This window comes from Myotis yumanensis, unplaced genomic scaffold (assembly GCF_028538775.1).
Source record: "Myotis yumanensis isolate MYYU_CA2020_CCGP unplaced genomic scaffold, mMyoYum1.0.hap1 SCAF_14, whole genome shotgun sequence".
NCBI classification, from domain to species: Eukaryota; Metazoa; Chordata; class Mammalia; order Chiroptera; family Vespertilionidae; genus Myotis; species Myotis yumanensis.
The window spans coordinates 1,651,001-1,678,274 of NW_027223765.1; the positions used below are offsets into that span (position 1 = coordinate 1,651,001).

Sequence of the window (27,274 nt, forward strand, 5' to 3'; positions counted from 1 at the left end):
CAACTTGTAGTTTCCTGTGAGCACCTACCTGGAGAACGAATGCCTGTTTATAACACAGAATGACTGAGTTCATGACTCGTGTGTTTTATGATTTAGTCGTGCATGGAAATCACGTATGAAATCGCGTGTGCATCGCAGGCCAGGCGTCACACCTAGCACCGGTAGAGTGGGTAGATGTGCTCTGAAGTGTTAGTCACTGGGCCGCCTTGAGGTAGTTGTAATTTGCTTTAATTGGGTTCTTGGTGCCACATGGGTGCGCAGATGTGCCAATTCATTCCCACTTGGATCTGCTGAGTCTGCCGCCCACCTCTTGCACGTACTCCTTCCTCCACCCTCACGCCCCGTCCTGGCCCAGCTCCGGCAGCCAGGTGGGCAGTGAGACCGGGGCCTTGGCCTTGGGCTCAGTCTGCCCTTTTCTGTCCTCAGTGCCCTGCCTGGGTGTCGATGAGAAGACTGGACCTAAGCCTCGTAGGTGTTTTTTCTAATCGGTGTGACTCTGAGTAATGTGTTCCTTCCTCCCTCCCTCCCTTCCTCCCTTCCTCCCTCCCTCCCTCCCTCCCTCCCTCCCTCCCTCCCTTCCTTCTTTCCTTCCTTCCTCCCTTTCTTCCTTCCTTTCTTCATCTCTGAGTAATGTTTTTTAAAAAACATTTATTTATAGTTGTGATAAAATATATGTAATATAAAATTTACTATCTTAACTGTAAAAATTAAAAGTTGTGGTAAATGCCGAAACCGGTTTGGCTCGGTGGATAGAGCTTCGGCCTGCAGACTGAAAGGTCCCAGGTTCGATTCCGGTCAAGGGCATGTGCTTGGGTTGTTGGCACATCCCCAGTGGGAGATGTGCAGGAGGCAGCTGATCGATGTTTCTCTCTCATCGGTGTTTCTGACTCTCTATCTCTCTCCCTTCCTCTCTGTAAAAAATCAATAAAATATATTAAAAAAAAAAAAAAGTTGTGGTAAAAAGCACGTAACATAAACGTTACCATCTTGACTATTTTAGTTGTGCGTTCAGCAGTGAGCCGTGTTTAACAGCAGTCACGGAGCCCGGTGGCGTGCGGAAGGAGCTCTGTCTCCGTCAGCGGCACACACAGGATGTTGCAGACCCCGGGGCCCAGGCCCGTCAGTGGGGACGGCCGCTCAGCCCTGCGTTTTGAGCCTTGTCTTCTCCCCTCCCTCCAGGGCGCGTTGCCCTGAGTGAGTTTGTGCCCAGGTATTAAACCTTTGCTTCCTTCCTGCTGTTGTTGAAAAAAACCAAACCACCATCAGCAGAAACCACTGCCCTTCCGGGACCTCTGCTCTGGGTGCCTGTGATGAGTGCAAAGTGGCCGAGTCGCCAGGCAGGGAAAGTGTTGCGAGCAGCGAGCAGCGAGCAGACTGCTGCGAGCGCCTCCTCAGGGCGGGCTTTCCTCCCGCCACTGTGGCTCTGGGATCTCGTGCTGTCTGTGACCTGGCCTCCCTGGTGGCGGCCCGGCTCCCTGGTGCTGTCTTGGCGGGGCTCTGCTGATGTGCCCAGACCGCGTGTCAGGGAAGCTCCTGAGCTGCGAGTGACGGGGTGACACCTTGAGTCTTCGCCAGCGACTGGGCTCAACACCTTCCGCCTCTGAGGCCAAGAAGTGCGGAGGCTGCCTGTCCTTGTAGCTTTTGGGGCCCAAATAAACAGTGACTTCACAGTACTGCTCCCATCCTGTCGAGTGCATCCTGCTGGCCAGCAGTTTGAGCGGTTTTAAGCTGCTTAACCCCCAGGATTTCTGTATTCATGTTAGACTGACATTTAACCTTTAACTTCCGGGTATCTGCACAGAAGCCTTTTGCTAGATGCGACCTAAAGTGGTTGTTTCAGTTAAGTTTTTGCTTTTGACTTTCCCCAGACCATTTAAAACAGGGACATGAAATTTTATTATTTTAGTTTGGCTTTGAAAAGGAAGTCCCATTTACCTTAAATGTTTGAGTTACCATGACAAATGGTAGCAGCTTGACAGTTGAAGTGATCCTTTAGGGATCAGCCATTGAAGAGGGTGGTCCTAGGAGTGGGGGGCGAGCCAACCGGGGGTTGAATCTCACTTCTTCTTTCTTGGAAAGTGAAACCAGCAGGGAGCGGTTAGGGCTTTCTCCGTGGGTTTCTGCGTCTGAGGACAGTGTTTACTCTGAGCTGAGTTGGTGCCGGATGCATTTGCTCCTTGAACGTGTTGAGTGGAAAAGCACTAGTTGGTGGCCTGCTTCCTGGACGGCGCCGTTCGCTCTGGGAGGCAGCCAGCCACCGCAGAGCTCCTGCTCTCCGGGGTGGGATTCCCAGACTCCTTGTAGCTCCCCGGGGCCCAAGGCCGTCTGCACAGAGCCGGGCTGCAAGGCCTGTGCCCCCTCGTGGGGGGCCCGTGCTGCACTCACACAGCGAGGGGTTCGGGTTGGTGACAAGGGTGCTGTCCTGCTGCATGCTGCCTGCTCAGATGCCTGGGGCGCCGTCACTCTGAAGGCTTTGGTTCTGCAGCTGTGTCCTTGCCGACGGCCTAGTGACTTTAGCCTCCAGGACCCAGTCTCTGTGTTTTGGGTGACAAAGGACATCACCTCTTAGCCACTGCGGAAAACGGGGTTTTTCACTTCTGCCCGTCCCCCGAGAGTCCCCAGCGGTGGAGAGAGGAGGCATGGCCACGGCAGGTGCAGGGGATTGAGGCCCCCCCCCAGCTAGCTCTGGCTCCTCTCTGGTGAGGGCGCTCCCTGCAGTGAGCCTCAGGTCTGGGCTCCCCAGGCGTCTCCCGGGCAGAGTGCTCGTCATCGCTGGGAAGCCCCCCAGGAGCACCTTCCTCTCCCCAGGCCAGTGCTCTGTGGAGGTGCTGCCTGGGGGGTGCTGCTCGCGCTGGATGCACGCCTGGCCGGGGTGGGGTGGGGGGACGGATATGTAGGATACTTGGGGCCGGTGTGCAGGTTTTTGCCGAGAGAAGAGGGAGAGGGGCAGCCGGGTGTCCTCTAGGACAGCAGTGACCCCCAGGGCCGGGATGTGTCCGGGCTTGGCGGGCTCTGACACTTTAAAGTTCCCCCGACCCTGGGGTGGGCTGTCAGGGACAAGGGACGGCATTGCTTCCTGGCAGCTGAGCCCGTTTCCACTCCGTGTGCCATGCTCAGAGCATGTGCTCAGAGCGCCGGCGCCTCCCCAATGCTCGGGAGGGTCCCCGTCACAGCGTTGGGTTTCACTGGAGTCAGGCACTGCGCTGGGTACTGGCACAGAGAAGTGATCGCTTATCCCACCACCCACTTCTGGGTAGAGAGCCTGGCAGCTCCCCTCAGCGGGCGTGGTGAGTGCTGCCGAGACCGCCGGGCTGCCCGGGCACTTCCTCGCGCTGCAGAGGCGCCTGGAGGGTGTGCCCAGCGCTCCAGCCAGGGGTGCCAGTGAGGGGTGTGTCGGGGAGACAGGCTGACTGTGGCCAGTCTTCTCTGGTCCCCCAGCATCTTCTCCGCCAGGTCCTGCCCGCGGGCTCTGTGGTCGAGCGTTACCTCTCTGGGCCGCCTCGTCCTCCGAGTGACCAAGTCTGAGCACGTCCAGCCCTCCAGAGGGACGTCCTCACAGGGGCTGTGGGTGCAGCCTGCCAAGCTCCTGGCCCCGGGAGATGTGAGCCCTGCTCATAGAGCGCCCATCAGAGACACAGGCTGCTTTTTGCCAAGTTGCATAAAGATCTTTTCTCCCCAAGCATGGAAAACCCACAGAGCGGTTGGAGCTGTGCCTGGGACATCGCCCGCCTGCTAAATGCAGAGCACTGAGTCATGAAACAGATACCCTGTGTCGCCATGTGTCCGCAGATAGCAGACTGAGCTTATGTTTTGGTGACAGGGTGTGTCTCACACTGTTACTGTTTTCAAATGAGCTGAGAATTTTAAAATGGAAAATCAATGAAAAAGTAAAAGACCAATGGGATCTAATCAGTAGAAAAGTAAGCAAGTAAACTAAAGAGTAAAGACAGGAAGAAGCTTAAAAAAAAAAAGTCCTGTCTCCTCCCCATTCATTCCTGAGGGTGTGCCTGCCTGTGATGCATCGGCGAGGCCGCAGTGCACCACCCTGCCAACCAGTCTTGCCGGTGCTGGTTGAGCTGAGCCACTTAAAAATGAGAGTTTAAAGTCTGAGAAAGGAAAAGGCCGTTAAAGGAAAACTATGCAACAAGAAAGAAAACTCTACAGTTACAATTTCAGACAGCTTAAAACAGACCTAGAACATTTTAAAAATTAGACAATACAATAAGCTATAAAAGGGATAAAACGCACAGGCAGTTAAACTGGGAGATATAAAAAGAAATGCAGGAAAGAGAAGAAAAACCTTCACCATTATGTGCATCGACGCAGCTCTCTCCCAGCCTGTGATTGGTCCTTTTTACTGTCTCTGTGGTGTCCTTTATTGGACAGAGATGGAAGATTTTAATTCAGTATCTTTTTTTAAGATTTAGAAAAAAATGTTTGAGATAATTGTGGATTCACATGCAGGTGTTAAACATAATACAGAGAGATCCCGAGTACCCTTTCCCCAGTTTGCCCCCGTGGTAACATCCTATACAACTATGGCATCGACACTGACAGTCACAACACACAACATTCGCATCAGCACAGGCTGCCTCACTGCCCTGTTACAGCCTCACCGGCTTCCCTTTGGACGGGTTCCCTCTCTAACCCCTGGCAACTACTAATTTATTCTCTAGCTCTATAATTTTGTCACTTCAAGAATATTATAAAAATTAAATCAGCCCTGATTGGTATGGCACAATGGTAAAGCATTGGCCCAGGAACCGAAGGGTTGCGGGTTCAAGTCCTGGCCAAGGGCACAGACCCCGATTGCAGGTTTGATCCCCGCCCTGACCAGGGTGTGTGTAGGAGGCAACCAAACGATGTGTCTCTCTAACATCAGTGTTTCTCTCTCTCCCTCCCTTTCTCTCTAAAATCAATACAAACATTTATAAAAATTGATCTTAGAGAGAGGGAGGGGGAGGGAGATTGAGTGAGGGAAGGAGATAGAGAGAAGCATACACCTATCTTTTGCCTCCCACGTGCGCCCTGACCGAGTCTTAGCCGCAGCCTCGGGGTGTGCCGGGACTGCACCCCACCTGCAGGTAGGACCAGGGCTTTATTTTTCTCTCGGATGCCTGAGGGGGGAGTGTAGGTGGCTGGTTTGAGACTTTTCTTTTTTCCCTGCTGGACTCAGCGCTATCAGTTCACCTCTAAGCACTGCGTTAGTTCTGAAACAAACCTGTTTTTGTCTTTCTTCGGTGTAGTGCAGTTTTCCATTTCCCTTGAACTTCCTCTCTGACCCGGGATCACTTACAAGTATGTTGTATGGTTTTCACGTGTTTGGAGAGTTTCCTGTTTTCCTTTAGTCGGTGATTGCTGATTTGGTTCCTGTGGTTGGAGAACACAGTCAGTATTATCTCACGTCTTTAAATTGGTCGAGGTTTGTTCGTGGCTCTAGCTATGGTCTGTCTGGGTCCGTGTTCCACGAACACTTGAAAAGAATGTGACCTGCTGTCAGGTGGAGAGCGAGGAGATGCTGATCGCTGGTGCTTTTAGTTCTCTTGTTTCCTTGCTGATTTTCTTTCTGGTTCTGTCAGTTGTTGAGAGGATGGTATTGAAGTTTCCAATTAGGATTGTGGATTTTCAATCTTTTTCTTCCAGTTCTATCGGTTTTTACTTTACATAGCTTATAGCTCTGTTGTTTGGTACATATACATCTAGGGTTAGTCTTCTTGGTGGGTTGACCCTTTTGTCATCATATGATGCCCTTCTCTATCTCTGGTAATTTTCTTTGCTCTGAAACCTGCCTTACCTGCGGGGCTCGGGCAGGAGGAGGGCGAGGGCAGCGCACTGTTGCTGGCCAGTGGGGAGGGAGGTCCGAGGTGGTCTCAGTGGGGTCTTTGGGCGCCTTGTCGCAGCCTCCTGAGGGTGGAAGTCTAGGTTCCCCACTTGGCCTTTGCTGGTGGGTGGGAGTGGAGCCCAGTTGCCTCCCGTGGTGTCTGGCTAGAAGAGAGCTGCTATTGTCCAAACGTTTTCTGTCTTGCTAGGCTGCCCCTCCTGCTTTTAGCTAGAGAGCAGGCTTTGGCTGGGACCTTTCTTGTCTCATCCGTTGGCATTTCTGGGTTGCCAGCGTCTTCAGCTCTGGTTCTGGGACATATGAGTCAACAGGGAAGCCCAGGGAACCCACCATCGCTGCTTGAGTCCTGGCTCCCTCACTGCCCTGCCTTCTTGACTTCTTATTTTTTTAATTTATTTTTAAAATATATTTTATTGATATTTTTACAGAGAGGAAGGGAGAGGGATAGAGGGTTAGAAACATTGATGAGAGAGATACATCGATCAGCTGCTTCCTGCACACCTCCTACTGGGGATGTGCCCACAACCAAGGTACATGCCCTTGACCAGAATCGAACCCGGGACCCTTCAGTCCATAGGCTGACGCTCTATCCACTGAGCCAAACCGGTTAGGGCCTTCTTGACTTTTTAAAAGTGTCATGATTACTTTACAGGTAATGTCTAGGAGTTTTCGGTGGGAAACCAGGGAAAAATATATCTACTCCATTTTCCTGGAAGTGGAAGTCCAGTTGTCTTTTTCTTCCATGTTTTGTGTTTTTGATGTCTTTTTAAATGAAATCCTTCCTTATCCTGACATTCAGCTATATTTTTAAAAAACTTAAAAAAATATTTTTATTGACTTTCAAGAGGAAGGGAGAGGGAGAGAGAGAGAAACATCAATGGTGAGAGAGAATAATTGATCGGCTGCCTCCTGTATGCCCCCTACTGGGGGATCGAGCCTGCAACCTGGACATGTGCCCTGACCGGGAATCGCACTGTGACCTTCTGGTTCATAGGTTGATGCTCAACCACTAAGCCACACTGGCTGGGCCTAAAATTTTTTTAAATTCTGCTTTTTACTTTTGTGTAGCTCATCCCCCTGGGATTTATCATGTTTGTGATGGAAAAGTGAGGGAGGAGCAGCTGGTTTGGGGCACTCTCTCTGGGTTCGCAGCCAACTGGATACTCTCCGTGAGCCACTGCCTTAAATACAGTAGCTTTAGGATAAGTCTTTGGTGTGATAGGATGCGCAACCTCCAAAATCGTTTTACTTTCTTGGGCTTTGGCTCTGTTTCATGAATTTTAGTTCAAAAACAGAATAACCAGAATAACAAAATCAATAGCAAAAAAAATCCTGGAATTGGCTTGGATTTGCATTAACTTTACAGTAAACTGCCTATTTCAGTGGCCTTGTTTTCTTTAGCAACTTTATTTACTTTGCATTACACAGGTCAAAAAATATGTCCCGTGGTCCCTTGACAGCTTGGCTCAGGGCAGGGCGTAATCCTTTTCTAGAAGGGGAACTCGTTCCTGATGGCTCTGTTCACCTGTGTGCACCCAGCAGGTCCCACAATGCACCTGTGGCTGCCAGCCTTAGAGCAGGTGTCACGAGCTGCCTGAAGAGCTGCCTAAAGCCGGCCTGGGGAGAGGGGACAGAGTGCAGGGTTCTGTCATGACGTCGGGGGGTGGGGGGGCTGGGGAGGAGTGGTGGGAAGGGAGGCCAAGCAAGTGTTGTTCACTGGTGCTGAGTCTGCAAGTACATGTCTAATAAGGGAGTCCTGTGGTTAGTGCTGGGGTGTGAGGACTGAGCACTTGTTGCGTCTCTGTGCAAATACTTGACTTTTCTAGTCTTTTCAAAACTATTTTTAAAAACTTAACAATTGTTATATTTACTACATTGCTTTATCCCTATACACACAAGCATTTTTTTCCCCCCTTGGGCCATTTCAAAGTGAGTTACGGAGGTTTTGGATATTTTATTCCTAAGTACTTTGAAGTCGAGGACCATCTCTTATAGGCACACACCACCATCCCCTCACCCGGGAGAATTAACAGTACTTCTCTCCAACCCACACGCAGAGTTCCCCACTTACCCCTTGTGAGCTAGGCTTGTGTGTTTTTTTGTTTTTGAAGTAAATCCAGGATGTAGTCAAGATGCGTGCCCTGTACCTGGCTGCAGTCTCTAAATCGAGAACAGTCCCCTGGTGTGTAGGGGTCGGCATTCGGACCAGCCAAGCCAGTTGTCCTGTAGAAGGTCCCACATCCTGGGTTTGCCTGATTGTGTCTTCGTGACTCCTGTGTTTCCTGTCCCGTGGAAGTTAGGTCCAGAGCAGCACTGCCCAACAGAGATGGAACCTGGGCCACATAGGCCCAAAACACGAATAAACATAAGAAGTGGATTTAACTTTAATAATATATATATATATATTTTAAATATATTTTATTGATTTTTTTACAGAGAGGAAGGAAGAGGGATAGAGAGCTAGAAACATCGATCAGCTGCCTCCTGCACACTCCCCACTGGGGACGCGCCCGCAACCAGGGTACATGCCCTTGACCGGAATCGAACCTGGGACCCTTCAGTCCGCAGGCTGACACTCTATCCACTGAGCCAAACCGGTCAGGGCTTTAATAATATATTTAATGTAATATGTTTTTTTTTTATTATTTACCACCTATATATATAAAAGCCTAAGCGACCAACAACTAGTCAACCGGTCACTATGATGCGCACTGACCCCCAGGGGACAGATGCTCAACGCACAGGATCGGGCTCCCTCCTGCCTGGATTGGTCCTGTGGGGATCGGGCCGAAACCAGCTATCCAACATCCCCTGAGGGGTCCTGGATTGCGAGAGGGTGCAGGCCAGGCCGAGGGACCCCACTGATGCACGAATTCATGCACCGGGCCTCTAGTTTATTAATATTTGTTACTTGATATATTTATCTCCAAAATATTGTTTCAATATGTAATGAATATTTTAAAAGTATTAATGAGATATTTTACATTTTTAAAAATTTGTTTATTATTATTTTTATTGATTTCAGAGAGGAAGGGAGAGGGAGAGAAAGATAGAAACATCAATGATGAGAGGGAATCATTGATCGGCTGCCTCCTGCATGCCCCACACTGGGGATCGAGCTCACAACCTGGGCATGTGCTCTTGACTGGAATCGAACCCGGGACCCTTCAGTCTGCAGGCCGACGCTCTATCCACTGAGCCACACCAACCAGGGCTCTACATTTCTTTTTTATGTGAACTTTTAAAAATTCAGTGTGCACTTAACATTTACAGGGCAAGCCACATTTCCAGTGCTCAGTCGCCACCTGCGGCTGGCGGCCCGTGCTGGACAGCGCAGGGTGAGACTGGATCCCGCTCAGGATGGATGTTTCTGGTACAACAGTTAGTAACTGCCTGTGTACAGCTTTGAAACCACGCGGGTCGCTGAAGTCTGAGACGCTCTTCTTCTTTTCCAGGCTGAGTGCTCTGGGATGGAGCAGGCGTGCAGGGGGTGAGGACCCGGCTCGGGGGCCACGTCACTGACTTCCTTTCATCGTGAGACCGGCTCGAGCAGACTCACCTGGAGGAGGATGTCTGTGGGCCTTTTGCTGCTGCTCCCCGTTGGGGGGCGGACCTTTCTCCTCCTGCTCTGCGTGGCCATGACTCAGGCCCACTGGCCAAGTGAACCCTCGGAGGCTGCCAGGGCCTGGGAGAACCAGCTGGAGGCGTCCATGCACTCGGTGCTTTCGGACCTCCCGGAGGCTGTCCCCACGGTGGCTGGCATTCCTGACGGCACGGCTGTCGTCGGGCGCTCATTTCGAGTGACCATTCCAACAGACGTAATTGCTTCTGAGGGAGAAGTCGTCAAGGTGAGACTGGATATGAAGAGTAAATGAGGAAGAATGAATCGTCTTCCATCGTAGTTTTAGGTTTCCGTGTTTCAGTTCTCTGCTCCAGCAATTCTGAGCTCAGTTTTTCCAGAACCTACTTATTGTCCCTTAAGAGGGGAACAGTCACTGAGGTTCATAAGAGGGTCCCCATATATCTCAGAATAGCATCCTAAACCTTTATTCTTACTCCTGTTTTTAAAAAATACATTTTTATTGATTTCAGAGAGGAAGCGGGAGGGAGAGAGAAACATCCATGATGAGAGAATCATGGACCGGTTGCCTCCTGCACGCCCCGCACTGGGGATTGAATCCACATCCCGGGCCTGTGCCCTGACTGGGAATTGAACTGTGACCTCCTGGTTCATAGGTTGACGCTCAACCACTGAGCCACGCCGGCCGGGCCTTACTCCCGTTTTGAGGGTGTCACCACTAAGAAGCCTTTGCATAAAGTGTACTCTTGAAGATCTCTAGGGCATCAACTTAGGGATTTGATGGAAAAAGGCCTGTGTATAGGAAAAGGTCTTTCATTAACCATGGGGTTAAGCCCAAGAACTACAGAACTTTTAAATGCTTTGAACCTATTTTTTAAAAATCAAGTATGAATAATAGAGGAGTTTCACTCTAATTTAGTGTTCTATGTTTACTAATGTATTTGGCCACTTAGGAACCAAATTAGTACCCAGACTTCAGCCTGGCCCCATCTCCTTGGGGAAGCAGTTGGGAAAATGGGGGGATCAGAGACCGTGTAAGGGTAGGAGGAGCACCTTGGCCGATCCAGGGTGAGAATCAGGAGGCACAGGAAGCTTCTGTGTGAGGAAGCACCACGCTGTGTCGGGGGGACAGGGGGGACCTGGTCATTTCCTCCGAATTGTGAGTGAGTTGGCGTGGTGGCCCTGTGGGTGGGTGGGTGTCCCTCTCAAACTGTGAGCAACTCCTAGAGCAGAGGTCAGCATCCCTTTTCTTCAAGGGCCAGATGAGATGGTATGTTAGGCGTCATGGGCCCTCTGATTTCTCTGACAATTCTTCAGCTCTGCCAGTGTGGGGCAAGGGACCCACAGACGTCTCTAAGTGAGTGGGCGTGGCTGTGCTCCAGTAGCACTTAACTATGGACACAGAAGGTGACATTTGAATTTCATATGATTTTCACATGTCAAGGAATGCTACTGTTTTGCTTATTGATTTTTTTTAATTACTTGAAAATGCAAAAAAAACAAACCTATTTTTAGTCCTGGGCTGTACAAAAACAGGTAGCGGAGGCCAGATTTAGCTCACAGCTATCCCTGATCTATAGCATTCATTCCTTAGAGGTGTGGCTTGAAAATAAACTGAAAATATTTTAAGATCTATACTTAGGTCTGGCTGGTATGGCTCAGTGGTTGAGCATTGACCCATGAACCAGGAGGTCACAGTTCAATTCCCAGTCAGGACACATGCCCAGGATGTGGACTCCATCCCCAGTAGGGAGCGTGCAGGAGGCAGCTGATCTATGATTCTCTCTCATCATTGATGTTTCTATCTCTCTCTCCCTTTCCCTTCCTCTCTGAAATCAATAAAAATATTTAAAAAATGCTAGCCAATTAAAAAAAAAAATCTATACTTGGTCAAGGTAGTTTTATATCTGTATTGCATTTAGACTTGTACATACACAAAGTGTACATACACTTTGTGTTCAAACCACCAAAGGTTAGTAGTTTAAAACAACCCATTTGTTTTGCTCCCATGTTTGTGGCCAGGAATTGAGGGATTCAGAGCTCATCTGGGAATCTTACCTATGCTCCCATGGCGCCAGCTGGAGTGGCTCCTCGGGGCTGGAGGCCGCGCTTCCAGGATGGCTCATGCATGATTTGCTCTAATTCAGTCAATAGAAATGCAAGCTCCCTGTCGGCAGGGAGCGTAGCTGGGGCTGCTGGTCAGGGTTCTAGGTTCCTTCCCCTGCAAGCCTGTCCACGGCTGCTTGGATTTCCTCACGGCACTGTAGCTGGGCTCCTTGATGAGGTGGTTCACGAAACAGGACTTGGGCGGTGCCAGTCTCCTCAGGCCTGGGCGTGGAGACTGCACAGCAACACTGCCTTGTCCGCCACTGGGCAGAGCACAGTCTCGTCGGACCTTACCCACAGCTTGCCCCTCTCTGCCCCCAGCCCAGGCATCTAGGTTAGAAACGGCCACAAATTCCGTGCCCCTCTCCATGCCCCAAGCATCGTGGGTGTCCCTCTCAAACTGTATCTCTAGAGCAGAGGTCAGCACCCTTTTTCTTCAAGGGCCAGATCTGTCAGGATTCAGAGGAAATTACAAGGTCCCACACCCCCAGACACAAGAGGGGTGATGATGCCACTTCCCCTGAACCTCGGCAGCCCACCCTCACCCACCCTCCTGTGCTCTCCTCCTTTTCCCTGTTGGCCCCCTTCTCTGCAGGTCGCGGCTTGTTGTCAGGGTGGCCTTGGTCGCAGAGGTGGTCATGCTTCTGAAGATGCTTCTCGCTTCACAAGCTCTTTCTAGTTTGTGGGCTCCCATACACTCTTCATAACCCCCCAGCAAGCCTATGCGAGTCTGACCGTTCGGTGAAGAATGACGGTTTGGGGGTACATTTCTTGCGCAACTGCAGATTTGATGTGGGTATCCAAACCCGCCCTGGTTGCCCTCCTTCCGGTGGCTGTGGAATGTCTTACGTGGGTTCGTTTGACCACAGGTGCCTGGCAGTGCTGCAGTGCGCCAGGCATTTGCTGCATCTGGCAGAGACGCTTAACAGGCTTACTCTCAGGAGGAAAGAGGTTTTACTGGAAAACAGGATTTTATCTGAGCATATTTATCTGTAAAGCAGACCACTTAGTAGCTGATGAGCCTGTAGAGAAACATGAAGATGTGTGGCTCTTCATCCCGACAGCCTCGCGCCCGGGAGAGCGGGTGGGGAGTCGGAGCAGATGCTGTCCTCCCTGTCGCTTGGGTTTCCCTAAAACAGGATTGAAGTCTTTCTGTTAAAGGAGTTGTTTCCCTCATTAGAATAATGGGGCATAAATATACGTTGTAGAAAAGGGAAAAAGGAAATCTTTTGTGGTTCCTCCCACTCAGCAAGCTCCTCCATCATTTTCTGTCTTCATCGAGAGACGGCCTGTCACATGCCCACCAGACGTGTTAGGCCTGGGAGCACACTGGATATGTTTTAACCTCTTTTCATTCACTGTAGCTTGAGGTGTTCTCCCTGGGTTGTTAAGCATTTTCTGAGAATATAATATAACTTCCTCTTTTCTTAAAATATATTTTTATTGATTTCAGAAAGGAAGGGAGAGGGAGGGGGGGGGGGAGAGAGAGAGAGAGAGAGAGAGAGAGAGAGAGAGAGAGAGAGAGAGAGAAACATCAATGATGAGAGAGAATCGTCGATCAGCTGCCTCCTGCACGCCCCCACTGGGGATTGAGCTTGTAACCCGGGCATGTGCCCCTGACTGGAATTGAACCCAGGACCCTGCAGTCCGCAGGCTGACGCTCTATCCACTGAGCCAAACCGGCGAGGGGCCCCGCCTCTGTTCTTGACCCCTAGTGTTCTCCATACTGAGGCAAGAGACAGCTTGATCTTTGTAAAGCTTAATCGGCTTCACAGCCCCTTCTCCCCATCAGGAGCTGCACTTGGGAGTGAGCCCCTGTCCCTTTGTATACCTGCCCCAGCCACAGTCGCCCTCCTGCTGCACCTGCCACACTCGGGCTCCCCCAGGCCTCTGACTTCTTCTTTCGGCATCACCTGCACCAACCTGAACATCAGGGGGGCCTTGGAGTCCTTTCCCTCCACCCGATGAAAGGCGCTGTCCCACAGAACCCTATGCTACCTTCTTAGCACATTTCTGTACTTGGGATTCTTTCTGTCACACAGTAGGCCCTCAAATGCGTATGGGCTGGCAGAGGAGCGAGGCCCCTGCAGGGCCTGCAAACCTGCTTGGATTGTCAGAGCCTGCCTGGCCGTGTGCAGGGAGAATGCCAGCCCATGTGGGGGCGACGAGACTAAGCCTCCCATGGGTTCCTGGGAGAGCAGGTCTTCTGGCCGCTTTGGACTGGCTGGCTGCCTCGTGAGGACTCGTGGGCAGAGCGTCCGCCCGAGATGTGCTGAGCTTAGCCGGTGGGATGCTCACCCTCGCTGACGGGTCAGGGGCTGTGCCTGGGGTTGTGATGGGAGAAGGCAGTGTTTGCAGCAGACTGAGTCACGGCGCTGCAAGGATAGAAGGTTAGGTCTCATGCTAGTGAGTGCAGGGCCGCCTGCCGAGCCTTTTGTGAGCTGTGTGGGCCGTGGGTTATGCTGTTTCAGGAGGTTGGAGCAACTTGGGGCATCACAGTGGCAGAGGGTGTGTGCTTGGCGTCAGCCAGGTGTGCCCATCGCGGTGCCCACACTGGATGCACCAGGCTGCAGGGAAGCCGCAGGCGGGGAAGCAGAGGGAGCTGCCTTCCTGGAGGGTGGGCCTGAGGCCTGGCCTGTGCTCTGCCCCACACCCGACACCTTCCCATCCGGAGCCGCGTCCCGCCTCAGCCTGGCCAGCACTGCTGCTCCCCTGTTGTCCCAGCTCTGCCCCGGCTTACCTTCCAGTGGACCCCATGGACTCGATGATGCGAGAAGGGCTGCAGCCACTGCCGGCCCTGGTGGCCGCCTGACCTTCCTGGGAGACCTGTGCCCGAGCCTCTCTCCCCCTGCGGCCTCAGGACACTGCAGCAGCTGGTCCTGGCGAGGGCTCCTGTGGGCCAGATGGTGCCGTGTACAGAGCTCAGCCTGGTCGTGGCTGTTCTTGGCTCTTACAGCTGCCTTGTACCCGAGGGCACCCTCCCTCCTCCCAGGGTCTCCGGGGCCAGGCCCCCGACTCCAGCTTGCCCCTTACCCGCCTGCCGCTGGCTCCCTCGGGAGGGCACCTTCCTCTGACTGAGGGAGTGGGGCTTCCTGGCTGCGGAGGGTGAGGAGAGCCCCAGCCCTTCCTCTGGCGGGGGCGGGGGGGCCTCTCGTGAAGGGACCGGGCTGCCCCCTCGAGGCCCCTCAGATGCCTCCTGTTAGTGGTGCCACCTGATGGCTTTCACCCCTGTTGCCCCTCAGCCTCCTGGCCCGGAGACAATGTGGACTTTCCTTCATCCTTCAGCCCAAGATGCCGGCAGCCTGGGAGCAGCCCTTCCTGGGGCCATGCTCTCAGCCTGGCACGGCCCCCAATTGTTCCTCGGAGAACAATGGCCACTCTCTTTGGCCGGGAAGGGGAGCTCATGAAAGGAGCGTTTCTTCGGATGCTTGAGGGCTTTGTGGCACCCGCCTGCGTGCGATGAACTCGGTCTCTTCCTGCCGAGTGGGTGTTGCCCGGCTCTGAATGGGCCCCTTGTGAGTGCCACACCGGAGAGGAGAGGCGGTGGAGGGCCGGCAGCCCTGGGTGGGTTGTCAGAGTAGCATTTGCCTGGACGCGTCAACTCAGATACTTAGGAGAATATAGCTTCTGTGTTTTGAAGTAAATACTGACAAGGACTGGAAGGACATGACAGTAAAAATAGATGCTGGCAGGGCTTGGGACAGAGAACCGACCCTGAGAGGTCATTAGCGGCTGTCACTACGCTCAGCTGTCCCTCACTTTTGGGGAATAAGGTTAATTTTTGTTTTTAGGTGAGAGCAGGTACCGTTAGGTAAACGCTTCATAATCAGACCAGAAAGGCACTGACTGGGCTGGACAGGTGTGTTCACAGTGGGTCCTACGGCCGTGGCCATGGTGGCAAGAGCCGCGTGCTGGTGTGAGGTCTGCATGTCTAGCAGGGATCGATGGTCTTCCGTGGGTGTGGCTCTGCGTTACTTGCACCCCTCCCACCATGGCTCTTGACCTTCTGTGGGGAGAATGTCTTCACCTTTGACCTCAAGCCAGAGGCTCTTCCTGTTGACTGCCCCGCCCCCTCCCTGCAGCCCGGCCCGGCCACGAGGCTGCCCATGTGTGTCGTTCTGGGAGGTTGATGTTGGCCGCAGGCAGAGTAGTCTCATTGTCATGGTCCATGACACAGCCCGGGATCTCCTGGATGTGAGCACAGGGGGGCCTCCCTAAGCAGAGGAGGCCACAGTGGGCCCTGACCACCATGTCGGAGAGCTTCCAGGACGGTGCCTGTGGGGCCGGGCAGACAGCTGCAGCTGCCCAGCTCTGCCGCGTGGCGAGGGGCCAGGAGCAGGGGCCGGGCTCAGGGAGGTCGGGTCTTGCCAGGGCAGGCTGCTAGAGGCCCTGGCAGGGGTTACAGGACGCAGGCGGGCCACTTTGGAGTGGGCCACTGAGAAGACCTTCCAGTACACGTGTGGGGGGTTCAGGGAAAGGCTCAGCTGACCCCTGACGGTCCTATCTTGAGGGGTAGTTGGAAGGGTCACGACTAAGGCCCAAAGGAACCCTCCAAAAGGTTTGCAGCGTGAGAAGATGCTCACCAAGCAGTTGGTGATACTTCGTTGCCCCTTTGCTGGCATCATCAGCTCACGGTGACATGGTGTGGCGTGTCCACCCATCTTGCTGGAGTCTTCTCTGGCCACGTCCAGGTCCTACAACTCCTGCCTGGGTCAGACACCCAGGTGTGGGGTCTAGGTGGTGAAACGAGTTTCTTGGTTCCAGAAGCCAAAGGTCATAGAATTAACTCGGCCCCAGGGCGAGTCCGGTTTCAGCTGGTCTTCACGTTGTGCCTGACCGGCCGGCCCCCTGTGCACGGAGCCCTTTGCTGACGGAGGATGAAGGAATGGGAGCTCCTCCGCCGTTGGCTCTTCTCCGGGTGGGGAAGGGCCCTGAGGGGGACGCTCCTGCCGCCTGGTGTTAGCATGGGTGCCGCCTCTTCCTCAGCCCGGGGTAGAGGGTGGACTGTGGGAGAGACCGTCCCGGACGAGCAGGCGTCTGTTACTGTCTGCTAGTCCACACTGAGGGGAGACCCACGCCTTCCCCGGGCAGTCCCCCAGGCCTCGCTCGGGTTCATTGTGGGCAGCCTTTACTCCTGGGCCTGCCCAGCCTTCGTGGTTTTGGTTCTCAGGGTTTTCGGATGTACTTCAGGGATCAAGATTTCTGACACTGGGCATGTGGTTCCAGGTCTTATTATTTTCCTCTGTGCCGGGCTGGCCTTCGCCTCAGAAGCATGTCCGCGCTGAGGGCTGGCTGCTGAAATGGCAAAGATTTCTGGCTCTTTCTGGCCCGGGATAGTCTCAGGTGGGCTTCGCCCTGCGGATTCTGCCTCCTGCAGGTGTTGTGTTCCCACTGCCGCCCGAAGGCTCCTTCCCAGGCTCTGCGTTGTAAGGTCAGCAGGCCTGTCTCCACCACTGGGGGGGGGGGGGGGGGGGGGGGGGGCGGGGGGGGGCGGCGGGGCGGGACTGAGTGACCGGAAGCCCTGGGGAGTCCATGGCTGGGACCAGCCTGTCCCCAGCCTCACGTGAGCTGACTCGGCTTCTCCCCTGCCGCTCCCAGCCCAGCAGCCTCAGGAGGTAGTTGCGGGTGGGAACAGTGTGGCTCCAGAGATAGTGTGAGCCTGGGTGCAGGCCGGCCGGCCCGGCGCACCTGCCGGAGACGGGGAGGAAGTGAGTGCTGGTGTTGGGGCCCCACAGCACGTCCTCCCCTGCCCGGGGCCGCAGGGTTCCCATCCAGAGCTGCGGACAGGGAAGCGGGTCCGAGGGCCCAGCCGGCCTGTCCCCGAGAAGACCTGGCTTCCCCTCCTGCCGTCTTGTTCCCTGGGTGCCTTGAGCTTCTGCTTTGGGGATGACTCGGGAGACAAGGCCTCAGGTTCCGGGTCCAAGGCCAGTTAGGAAGGGGGCTGGGGAGGGGGGCCTGGGCACGCCCTGACCCGTTCGTGCCGCAGCTTCACTGTGTCCGGGTGGGTGGGGGTGGGTGGGGAAGCAGCGCCGAGCATTCAGCACGTGCCTGATGCTATGATGGACGGAATGGCATCGCCTCCCTCTTTACAGATGAGAAAACGGGCCTCAACCTGCCTGGACCTGGGCCTCAGCCCAGGCTCCTGCCGATGGGGCTTCCCCTCGGGGAGGCTGTCATTACAGGATGAGTCCTGGCTTGTCACGGAGGCTGTCTCTCAGCAGGAACTCTCGCATCCTGCTTCCCCCTTGGGCCCTGAGAGGGAAGTGGCCCGAGTTCTGAAAGCTGGGAGGATGCCGACTCCATGGCCTGAGGCCCCTGCTTTGTCAAGTGAGCAGGTGGAACCCTCGGTGCCTTGGATGCTGCCAGCCCCCCGGGCAGGTCAGACTTCCGTTCAGGGGCTTTCCCCAGTGGCCTTGGGAATGCGGGTGCAGCTCCTCCTGGACTTGGCTGGTTCCTGTGGAATCAGGTGTGTTTTGCTCCTGCGTCTCCTTATTCCCTTGGATGCTTTGAGCTCTGCTGTGAGGTATGAATGCGGGACAAAGCCCTTCTATTAAGCAAGTCAGTGTCATGCAGAGTGCTGCCGGCTGCCCTGCCAGAACCACGATGCTCTGCGGTGCAGGGGTTAGAGCCGACTTAGGGCCTTTCCTTCCTGTCTCGGCGACCCCAAGGCCCTGGGAGCCGTCTGCTTCAGGCTGCAGACCCAGGTCGAGGGCCTGTCCTGTGGCCAGGCCTGGCCGGGGCTCTAGGCCCCCGAGGAGCCAGAATCTGCAGAGGCGAAGGCAGGCAGGGGCGCAGGTTGGAGTCTTGGCTCCGTTCTTCTGACAGGGCTTGCCCTCTGCCTGTGGCGCTGGAGGCAGACCCGAGTGAAAGAACTGGTCTCAGTGATCAACACAAAGCTACCGGTTCTGCTCTCGCGTCTTCCAGTTAGACTCTGAGCATTTCAACTCGCTTCGGTGAAACCTGGGCTTTTCTTTCACGTGTGTTACTGTGTTACACGCCATCGACGTGGCAGAGTGCTACTTGGCTGTGTGGGAGCCTAGGCCAGAGAGGGGCCTGAGTTTATTCCTAGGAAAGCCCACAGCACCTGGTGGCTGTTGGGTCAGCAGATGGGACGCTGGAGGGGTGGCCCTTCTCTGTTCTAAAGGGCCCTGTGCAGCGGGGCAGCCGTGGGAAAGCACTGGGCGGCTTGCTCATCTGCTGCTGGAGGAAGTCAGGGTCGGGCACAGGCCTAGCTGCCTGGCCACTCAGGAATGTCCCCTGGGCCTGGCCAGCCAGTTGGCACCCACCTTTGGAGCCTCTCCTGGTCTCTGTACAGGTGGCTTTTCCTTCCTGACTTCGCCCAGAGCGCCATCCAGGCCCCCCTTCCCCCCGAGCCCCCCTCTGCCAGGTGTGCTCTCCGCTCAGTGGTGGCTGTGGGGCAGAGGCTTAGGAAACATTCTTGGGGGGCAGAGGCCGAGGTCCACACCCCGATCACCTGCTGCCACCCGCCCTGTGAAACATCTCACGGTTCCCCGGCTGCTCCATTGGGCCTTACATCTTTGCTTCATGTTTTTTTGCAAAATGAGCATTCAAACTTTGTTTTATATGTTTATAGGTGATTGAGGCTGTTTACATACTTAACATAATAGAAGTAAAAAAAAAAAAAAGGAAAGCACAAGTTTTTTAGCCAAAGCATTTGAAATAAATATTTTTTATATCTAAAAAAGCTTGTAAAGGAAAATATATTTAATGTTTTTCATGGATCTGAAAATAGCGATTTCTACAGATATTTACCAACTCTGATGCTGGCTGTGTTTGCAGCGGATGGTTAGTGCGTTGGCAGAGGATGGGGACTAGCGGAATATCAGATGGCGGCGCCCCCCCATGGTGGAAGGTGGTGTCTGCAGAGGGCAAGGGGGCGGCCGGCCTGTCGCTGCTATAAGCCCCACAGTGTTCTGTTTTACTTAATATATTTTTATTGATTTCAGAGAGGAAGGGAGAGGGAGGGAGAGAGAGAGAAACATCTATGATGAGAGAGACTTATTGATTGGCTGCCTCCTGCACACCTACACTGGGGATTGAGCCCGCAACCCGGGCATGTGCCCTGACCAGAATCAAACCATGACTTCCTGGTTCATAGGTCGATGCTCAACCACTGAGCCACCTTGGCGGGGCCTCTGTTCTCTGGGACGAGACCTGTTCGAGCGCCAGCCCCGCTGTCTCACCACCGTGTGCCTTGACCTTTCAAGCTGGCCCGCCCGGCAGCCCCCTCTCTCCCGACAGTCCAGTGAGCCGGAGAGGGAGTGGTTCCCTCAGCAGGAACTCTGAGCGACACCTCACCCCTATCGCACAGTTCAGGGAGGCCAGTTGGTAATGGTGACGGTTTCCAGGTGAGGCAGCAACAGTAGCACTCACCTCATGCCGGTGTCTCTTCCAGGTGTCGGCTGCCGGGAAGGAGGCCTTGCCGCCCTGGCTGCACTGGGACCCGCAGAGCCGCAGCCTGGAGGGCCTCCCCCTCGACACCGATAAGGGGGTGCATTACATCGCGGTGAGTGCTGCACGGCCGGGGCCCAACGGGAGCCACGTCCCCCAGGCCTCCAGCGTGTTCTCCATCGAGGTGTACCCGGAGGACCACAGCGAGCTGCAGGCCGTGCGGGCGGCGCCCGAGCCCGGGGAGCTGGCGCCCTCTGCCTGTGCTGCGGACGAGCCCGTGACCGTGCTGACGGTCATTCTGGACGCCGACCTCACCAAGATGAGCCCGCAGCAAAGGGTCGCCCTGCTGCGCAGCATGCGGAGCTTCTCGGGGGTGGAGCCGCACAGCATGAAGCTGGTGCCCGTGGTGAACAACCGGCTGTTCGACATGTCTGCCTTCATGGCTGGCCCAGGCAACGCCAAGAAGGTGGTGGAGAACGGGGCCCTGCTGTCCTGGAGGCTGGGCTGCTCCCTGAACCAGAACAGCGTGCCTGACATTCGCGGCGTGGAGGCGCCGGCCCGGGAGGGGGCCATGTCCGCCCAGCTCGGCTACCCCGTCGTGGGTTGGCACATCGCCAACAAGAAGCCCCCTCTCCCCAAACGCATCCGGCGGCAGATCCATGCCACACCCACGCCTGTCACTGCCATCGGCCCCCCTACCACAGCCGTCCAGGAGCCGCCATCCAGGATCGTGCCCACCCCCACGTCTCCAGCCATTGCTCCTCCCACAGAGACCATAGCTCCTCCAGTCAGGGACCCTGTTCCTGGGAAGCCCACAGTCACCATTCGCACCCGCGGGGCCATTATTCAGACCCCAACCCTGGGCCCCATCCAGCCCACTCGGGTGTCAGAAGCTGGCACCACAGTTCCTGGTCAGATCCGCCCAACGATGACCATTCCTGGCTACGTGGAGCCCACGGCGGTTGCCACCCCTCCCACGGCTACCACCAAGAAGCCACGAGTATCCACGCCAAAACCAGCCACGCCTTCTACTGACTCCTCAACCACCACGACTCGAAGGCCGACCAAGAAGCCACGCACCTCCCGACCGGTGCCCCGGGTCACCACCAAAGCGCCTATCACCAGACTGGAAACGGCCTCCCCGCCTACACGCATCCGCACCACCACCAGCGGGGTGCCCCGCGGAGGGGAGCCCAACCAGCGCCCGGAGCTCAAGAACCACATAGACAGGGTGGACGCCTGGGTCGGCACCTACTTTGAGATGAAGATCCCGCCAGACACCTTCTACGACAAGGAGGACACCACCACGGACAAGCTGAAGCTGACCCTCAAGCTCCGGGAGCAGCAGCTGGTGGGCGAGAAGTCGTGGGTGCAGTTCAACAGCAACAGCCAGCTCATGTACGGCCTGCCCGACAGCGGCCACGTGGGCAAGCACGAGTACTTCCTGCACGCCACCGACAAGGGCGGCCTGTCGGCCGTCGATGCCTTCGAGATCCACGTCCACAGGCGCCCGCAGGGGGACAAGGCGCCCGCGCGCTTCAAGGCCACGTTGGCGGGCGACCCGGCGCCGGTGGTGAATGACATCCACAAGAAGATCGCGCTGGTGAGGAAGCTGGCCTTCGCCTTCGGGGACCGCAACTGCAGCACCGTCACCCTGCAGAACATCACCCAGGGCTCCATCGTGGTGGAGTGGACCAACAACACGCTGCCCCTGGAGCCCTGCCCCAAGGAGCAGGTCGTGGGGCTGAGCCGGAGGATCGCCGAGGATGATGGGAAGCCCCGGGCCGCCTTCTCCAACGCCCTGGAGCCCGACTTCAAGGCCTTGAGCGTGGCTGTGACGGGCTCCGGGAGCTGCCGACACCTGCAGTTCATCCCTGTGGCGCCGCCCAGGCGGGTGCCCTCTGAGGCGCCGACCACCGCGGTGCCCGACAGGGACCCCGAGAAGAGCAGCGAGGATGACGTGTACCTGCACACGGTCATCCCGGCCGTGGTGGTCGCCGCCATCCTGCTCATCGCTGGCATCATCGCCATGATCTGCTATCGCAAGAAGCGGAAGGGCAAGCTCACGCTGGAGGACCAGGCCACCTTCATCAAGAAGGGCGTGCCGATCATCTTCGCCGACGAGCTGGACGACTCCAAGCCGCCCCCCTCCTCCAGCATGCCGCTCATCCTGCAGGAGGAGAAAGCCCCCCTCCCGCCGCCCGAGTACCCCAACCAGAGCGTGCCCGAGACCACTCCTCTCAACCAGGACACCGTGGGAGAGTACACGCCCCTGCGCGAGGAGGATCCCAACGCGCCTCCCTACCAGCCTCCCCCACCCTTCACCGCTCCCATGGAGGGCAAGGGCTCCCGCCCCAAGAACATGACCCCATACCGGTCACCCCCTCCCTACGTGCCCCCTTAACCCACAAGCGCCTAGGTGGAGGCAGGGTAGGGCAGGGCCCTGGAGACAACACGGTGTTGTCGTGGAGACCGGTGGCCTGCTGACCACCGCCCACTGGGCGCCGACACCTGACCTAGCACACACTGACGCGGGGCTGGACACGCCCGCCTCTCTGTCCTCCTAATCCCAAAGCGGCTGGAGAGGCTTTGGGGACATTTTTACTTTTCTTTTTGCCTAACAGCTTTTTGTTTGTTCATAGAGAGTTCTTCGCTGCGTGTGGCTGGCTGGCTCTGAAGCACCATGGGATGGAGGTGGCTGGAGAGTGAGGAGCCGATGAGCTCGCAGGCAGTGCTGGGCGGCCTCGGCCTCTGCGTTTTGCCTTTAACACTAACTGTACTGTTTTTTCTATTCACGTGTGTCTAGCTGCAGGATGTAACATGGAAAACAGTAGCTAAAGATTACCTTCAAAGGACTTTCTTAAGGTTAAGTTTTTACATTTAATCTGCTGTTTACCTAAACTTGTATGTGTAATTTTTGGGTGGGTGTGGGAAATTGCTTTGCTAAAAATAAGCTCCCAGGGTGTTTCAGACTTAGAAGACCAAGGGACAGTCTTTTTTATCAAAGGAATCCTATTTTTTCACACTACGTCAACCTGGTTGCTCCGATCCCCCAGAGCCTGACTGGGGGCCTCCCGGCCCTGGCTTAGGGGCCAGGGCCCTGGTGCTGGGCTTGCTCTCCCGCTGTGGCCAAGGGCTGGAAGCTGGAGGGGCCTCTGGGCCGTGGACGTCACCCCACCCCATGCACGCTCGCAGCTCACCACCCAGGGGTCTTCATTTCCATAGAAACGGGACTCCAAGAGGCAGCGGGCCACGGCCCCAACCTAGGTGCTGCAGGGTGGGCCAGCCGCTCATGGGGTGCCGGGGAGGTCGAGGGGCTCGACCACAGCAGCCTGGTTTCTTTTCCCTTCTGTGTTTTTCCCCTAAAAGGAGTATCATGGCTTTTGAAACACTCAATGAGGGACATTTTGGTGAAGATGCAATATTTTTGTCATGTGATGCTCTTTCCTCACTTGACCTTGGCCACACTGTCCCAACAGTCCACAGCCCCCCCCCTCCCGACCCCCCCCCCCCTTCTCTGGCGCTCCAGTCCCAGGCCTGGGGCCTGACGGCTGGGAAAGGCTGGCGGCTGGGGAGGAGTGCCAGCAATAGTTCAGAGTGAAAACCTGTGGGCTCTCAAAGCTAATTTTTTACTAAAGTTTTTATACAGCCTCAAATTGTTTTATTAAAAAAAAATTTAAAATGGTGATGCTTACAGCAGTTTGTACAAGCCCTTAGTGTCGACTCCATGGAACTGACGGCTTTGCTCATTTCGATTTGGTTTTATTTTTTACCCCTTCCTTCCTTCCTTCCTTCCTTCCTTCTTTCTTTCTTTTCTTTTTCTTTTTTTTTTTTCCCCTTTCTTTCTTATCGGCTTAAATTCTGGAATTACACTGGGGCTCCTTTTGCCTTTTTTAGCAGAGTGTCCGTCCGTCCATCTGCATCTCTGTCCCATGACTCAGGGGCGGGGCCCCCTCTACTTGGATTCTCCTCCTTTGGGAGAAACCGTTTGAGCTGACTTTTGAGGCCTGAGGTACTGGCGGTACCTTTAAGGGAGGAATGCCTTTTGCAATAAAGTGATCGAGGGTGGTGGGTGGACCCAGGCTCCCTTTGCACACCGGCAGCCACTTCTAAGCCATATAGACCTTTTTGCAGAGGATCATGTGTGCTGCCTCCGGAGGGAGGGCCGTCGGGGGGTCTCCACTGTGCCCTCCAGAGGGTCTTTCCGCAGGGCCCAGCCCCTCTCTCCCCTGCCCGGCCCCAGTGGGAGCTTGAGTGGGCAGTGCCCCTGTGGGGGCGCCTGCAGATGGAGGCTCAGTGGACCTCTGGTGACCGGGCCTTGTGCCTCCAAGCCCTGATCCACGCCGGAGTTTCCCCTATGCCCCAGAGGCAGGAGCACAAGTGGGGTCTGACCTGAGAGACTATTTTTGATGACCTCATCAGAAAGTAAACAATTCTGGTGTTCCAGGTGAGGGCTCTGAAAGGCTTTCCAAACAGCTCAGTTGCCCCTAGCAACCCCACCATGGGGCACGGCCATACAGAGATGTGGCTGGCCCAGAATGGCCTGTTGCCATAGCAACTGGAGGCGCTGGGGCAGTGAACAGAATAACAAGAGCAACAATGCCTTTGCAGGCAGTTCCCCTCCCCCGGTGCGGGCTGCTGATGGCCGCTGCGTCGGACTCTGTGAGTGTTCACCAACCACTGGCGTGTTTTATTTCCTTCTGTATGGGTTTCAGATGTGTTTTCTGCATTCTGTATAGAGACATATCAAACTAAATAAAAGCAGTGTCTTTATTACAATGCTATTGCCTCCAAGCATCTCTCTCACGTACTTGGACACGTTCTGGGACATGAGGGGGTAGGGTGGGGAGATGGGGGCCAGGCAGGCCCAGTCCAGGGTGGCTTTTGAGCTGCTCACCTTCGGGCCTCCCCGGCCTTACCAGCTCTGCATCCCTCAGAGTGGGTGGGTGTGCGCCCCAGAAGTTCTGCCCACAGGTGAGCCCTCCTTAGCACTTGTGCCTGAGCCTGCTGAGACAAGTCTGTTTCCTCTTGGGGGGGGGGAGGCAGAAAACTCAGTGAAACCGGGGGTGGGGGTGGGGGGAGGGGAGTGGGAAAGGCCCTGCCATAGGCTCTGCCCAAGTGGGTCAGCCCCTGCGGGTCCAGGGCAGGAGCCCCTCAGCCTGGGCACCTGCAAGGATGGGCACTTAGGGATTCCTCTGGCTGCACCTCCGCCCAGCTCCTGCCCCCTGCCTTGTGGCTTGGGGCTGGCCACTCTCCCAGACAGTCTCGAGGCAGGTGTGGCCTTGGCCTTGGAGTGGGGAGAAAGGGAAACCTGTTTCTGGCAGCTGCCTGCCCTGGGTGGGCCTGGAGGCTCTGGGGCCTGCCCCCGAGTGCCCTGTCTGGGATGGACAGGCCAGCTGGGAGGCTTAATGTGACTACCTGCCGGGAAGGGGCTGGGTAGCCCTGGGACACTGCCCGGGGGTGCGAGGCAGGGGGTGCGACAGCTGTGTCTTCCAAGACCATTGGTCACAGGACAGCTGGTATCTCATCTGGGCTCCACCCACAGCCCCAGGCCGCTGCTCTGCCCATAACCTTCAAGACCCAGATATGGCCCCATAGTGCAGCCAGAGCTGAGTGCCAGAGTGGGGGTTGTTGAGGGTCAAGAAACGACTTCTGAAGAAGTGCCAGGAGAGGCTGTGGCCAGTGGGGGTTCAGGGACACAGACCCCGCCCTGGGCCGAGCAGCAGGGGCCCAGGAAATGAGGCTGCCCTTGCTCTGTTGGCTCAGGAAGTTCTTACTAAGGTCTAACCGGAAGCCACTGGATTGAGTGGAATCATGACCCTGAGCTCCAGGAGAGGGGTCCTCTGGTTTCAGCAGAGAACAGGAAGGTCAGCAAGGCAGGGAGAGAAGCCACAGGGAATACCTGATGTTTGGCTTGGCAGCCCCGCCCCCAACACTCCTGCCAGGTCTGTGGCCTCTTCTTGGTGGGCGTGGGGACTGTTTTTAAATTTTTATTGATTTCAGAGAGGAAGGGAGAGGGAGATAGAAACATCAGTGATGAGAGAAAATCATTGATTGGCTGCCTCCTGCACGCCCCCAGGAATCTGCTTCCTATGTGCCTCTGACCCCGGGGAAGTTCCCGGGATCCCTCTGGCCTGGCTTCCCTGTCTGTGCGGAGGAAGCAGCGTCCGGGACCTGGAGGGGTGTGGGATTGGGACAACAAGTTGCGCCTAACGCGCTGCTTGCAAAAAGGGCAGAGAGTCCAAGTGAGGATCAAGGAGTTGGCATTCTCCCCTGAGCCAGAGCTGTTGGCTGGGGGACACTGGGGTGCCTACAGCTCCTGCCAGGCTAGCTCTCCCCCTGGAATCCCGTCAACGTGGTGGGGACTCGAGGCTCCATTGCAGCCCCCGGCCTGGCCTCCGCCTGCTCCCCACAGGCTGGGAACGTCCCGAGGAGAGGCCCTCTCCCAGCTTCCCTGGCGCGTGGGAGGCTTCGCGAGCCTGACTTCCCAGGGTGAGCTCACTCCGCTGCCCACCCCTTAAACATACCCCGCCGCCATGACTTACGATTTTCCTGCTTTGCTGACCTGATGGATGTATGTATGTGTTTTGCTTATCTTATTTTTTCTTTTCTTTTAAAAATATATATATTTGTTATTGATTTCAGAGAGGAAGGGAGAGAGAGATGGACACATCAATGATGAGAATCATTGATGGGCTGCCTCCTGCACACCCCCTAGCCTACAACCCGGGCATGTGCCTTGACCTGGCTCATAGGTCCATGCTCAACCACTGAGCCATGCCGGCTGGGCTGCTTACCTTCTTGATCACCATCTTGGGACAATATGACTGAGGCCCAGAGAAGGCAATGGTCCAGGCCCCAGATTCAATTCTAAACACTTCAGATTTTTTATTTTTTAAAAATATATTTTATTGATTTTTCACAGAGAGGAAGGGAGAGGGATAGAGAGTTGGAAACATCGATGAGAGAGAAACATCCATCAGCTGCCTCCTGCACACCTCCTACTGGGGATGTGCCCGCAACCAAGGTACATGCCCTTGACCAGAATCGAACCTGGGACCTTTCAGTTCACAGGCCGACGCTCCATCCACTGAGCCAAACCAGTTAGGTCTATTTTTTCTCTCTTTTATTGATGTGAGAGAGAGAGAGGGAGAGGGAGACGGATTTGTTGTCCCACCTACCCATGCATTCATTGGTTGATTCCTGTATATGCCCTGACCAGGGATTGAACTAAACATTTCAGATTTTTTTTCTGATTGTAACATTTTGTTCATATTGTGGAGGGCGAAGAAGTAGAAGCCCCCACTGAGGGATGCTGAGTACCATTCCTTTATGGA

General features: G+C 55.3%; 1 protein-coding gene across 3 annotated transcripts in view; it reads left to right on the plus strand.

The window, feature by feature from the left end:
- The window catches only part of DAG1 (dystroglycan 1), a 49,759-nt gene extending 25,043 nt beyond the window's left edge, over positions 1-24,716 (plus strand). For all 3 annotated transcript variants that reach the window (XM_070391274.1, XM_070391273.1, XM_070391272.1), the window contains exons 3-4: positions 9,295-9,687; positions 19,942-24,716. In XM_070391274.1, the coding sequence (XP_070247375.1) occupies positions 9,409-9,687; positions 19,942-22,341 (2,679 nt within the window). In that variant the 5' untranslated portion in view covers positions 9,295-9,408 and the 3' untranslated portion in view covers positions 22,342-24,716. The remainder of the gene's footprint in view (positions 1-9,294; positions 9,688-19,941) is intronic.
- The last annotated feature ends 2,558 nt before the right edge of the window (positions 24,717-27,274 follow it).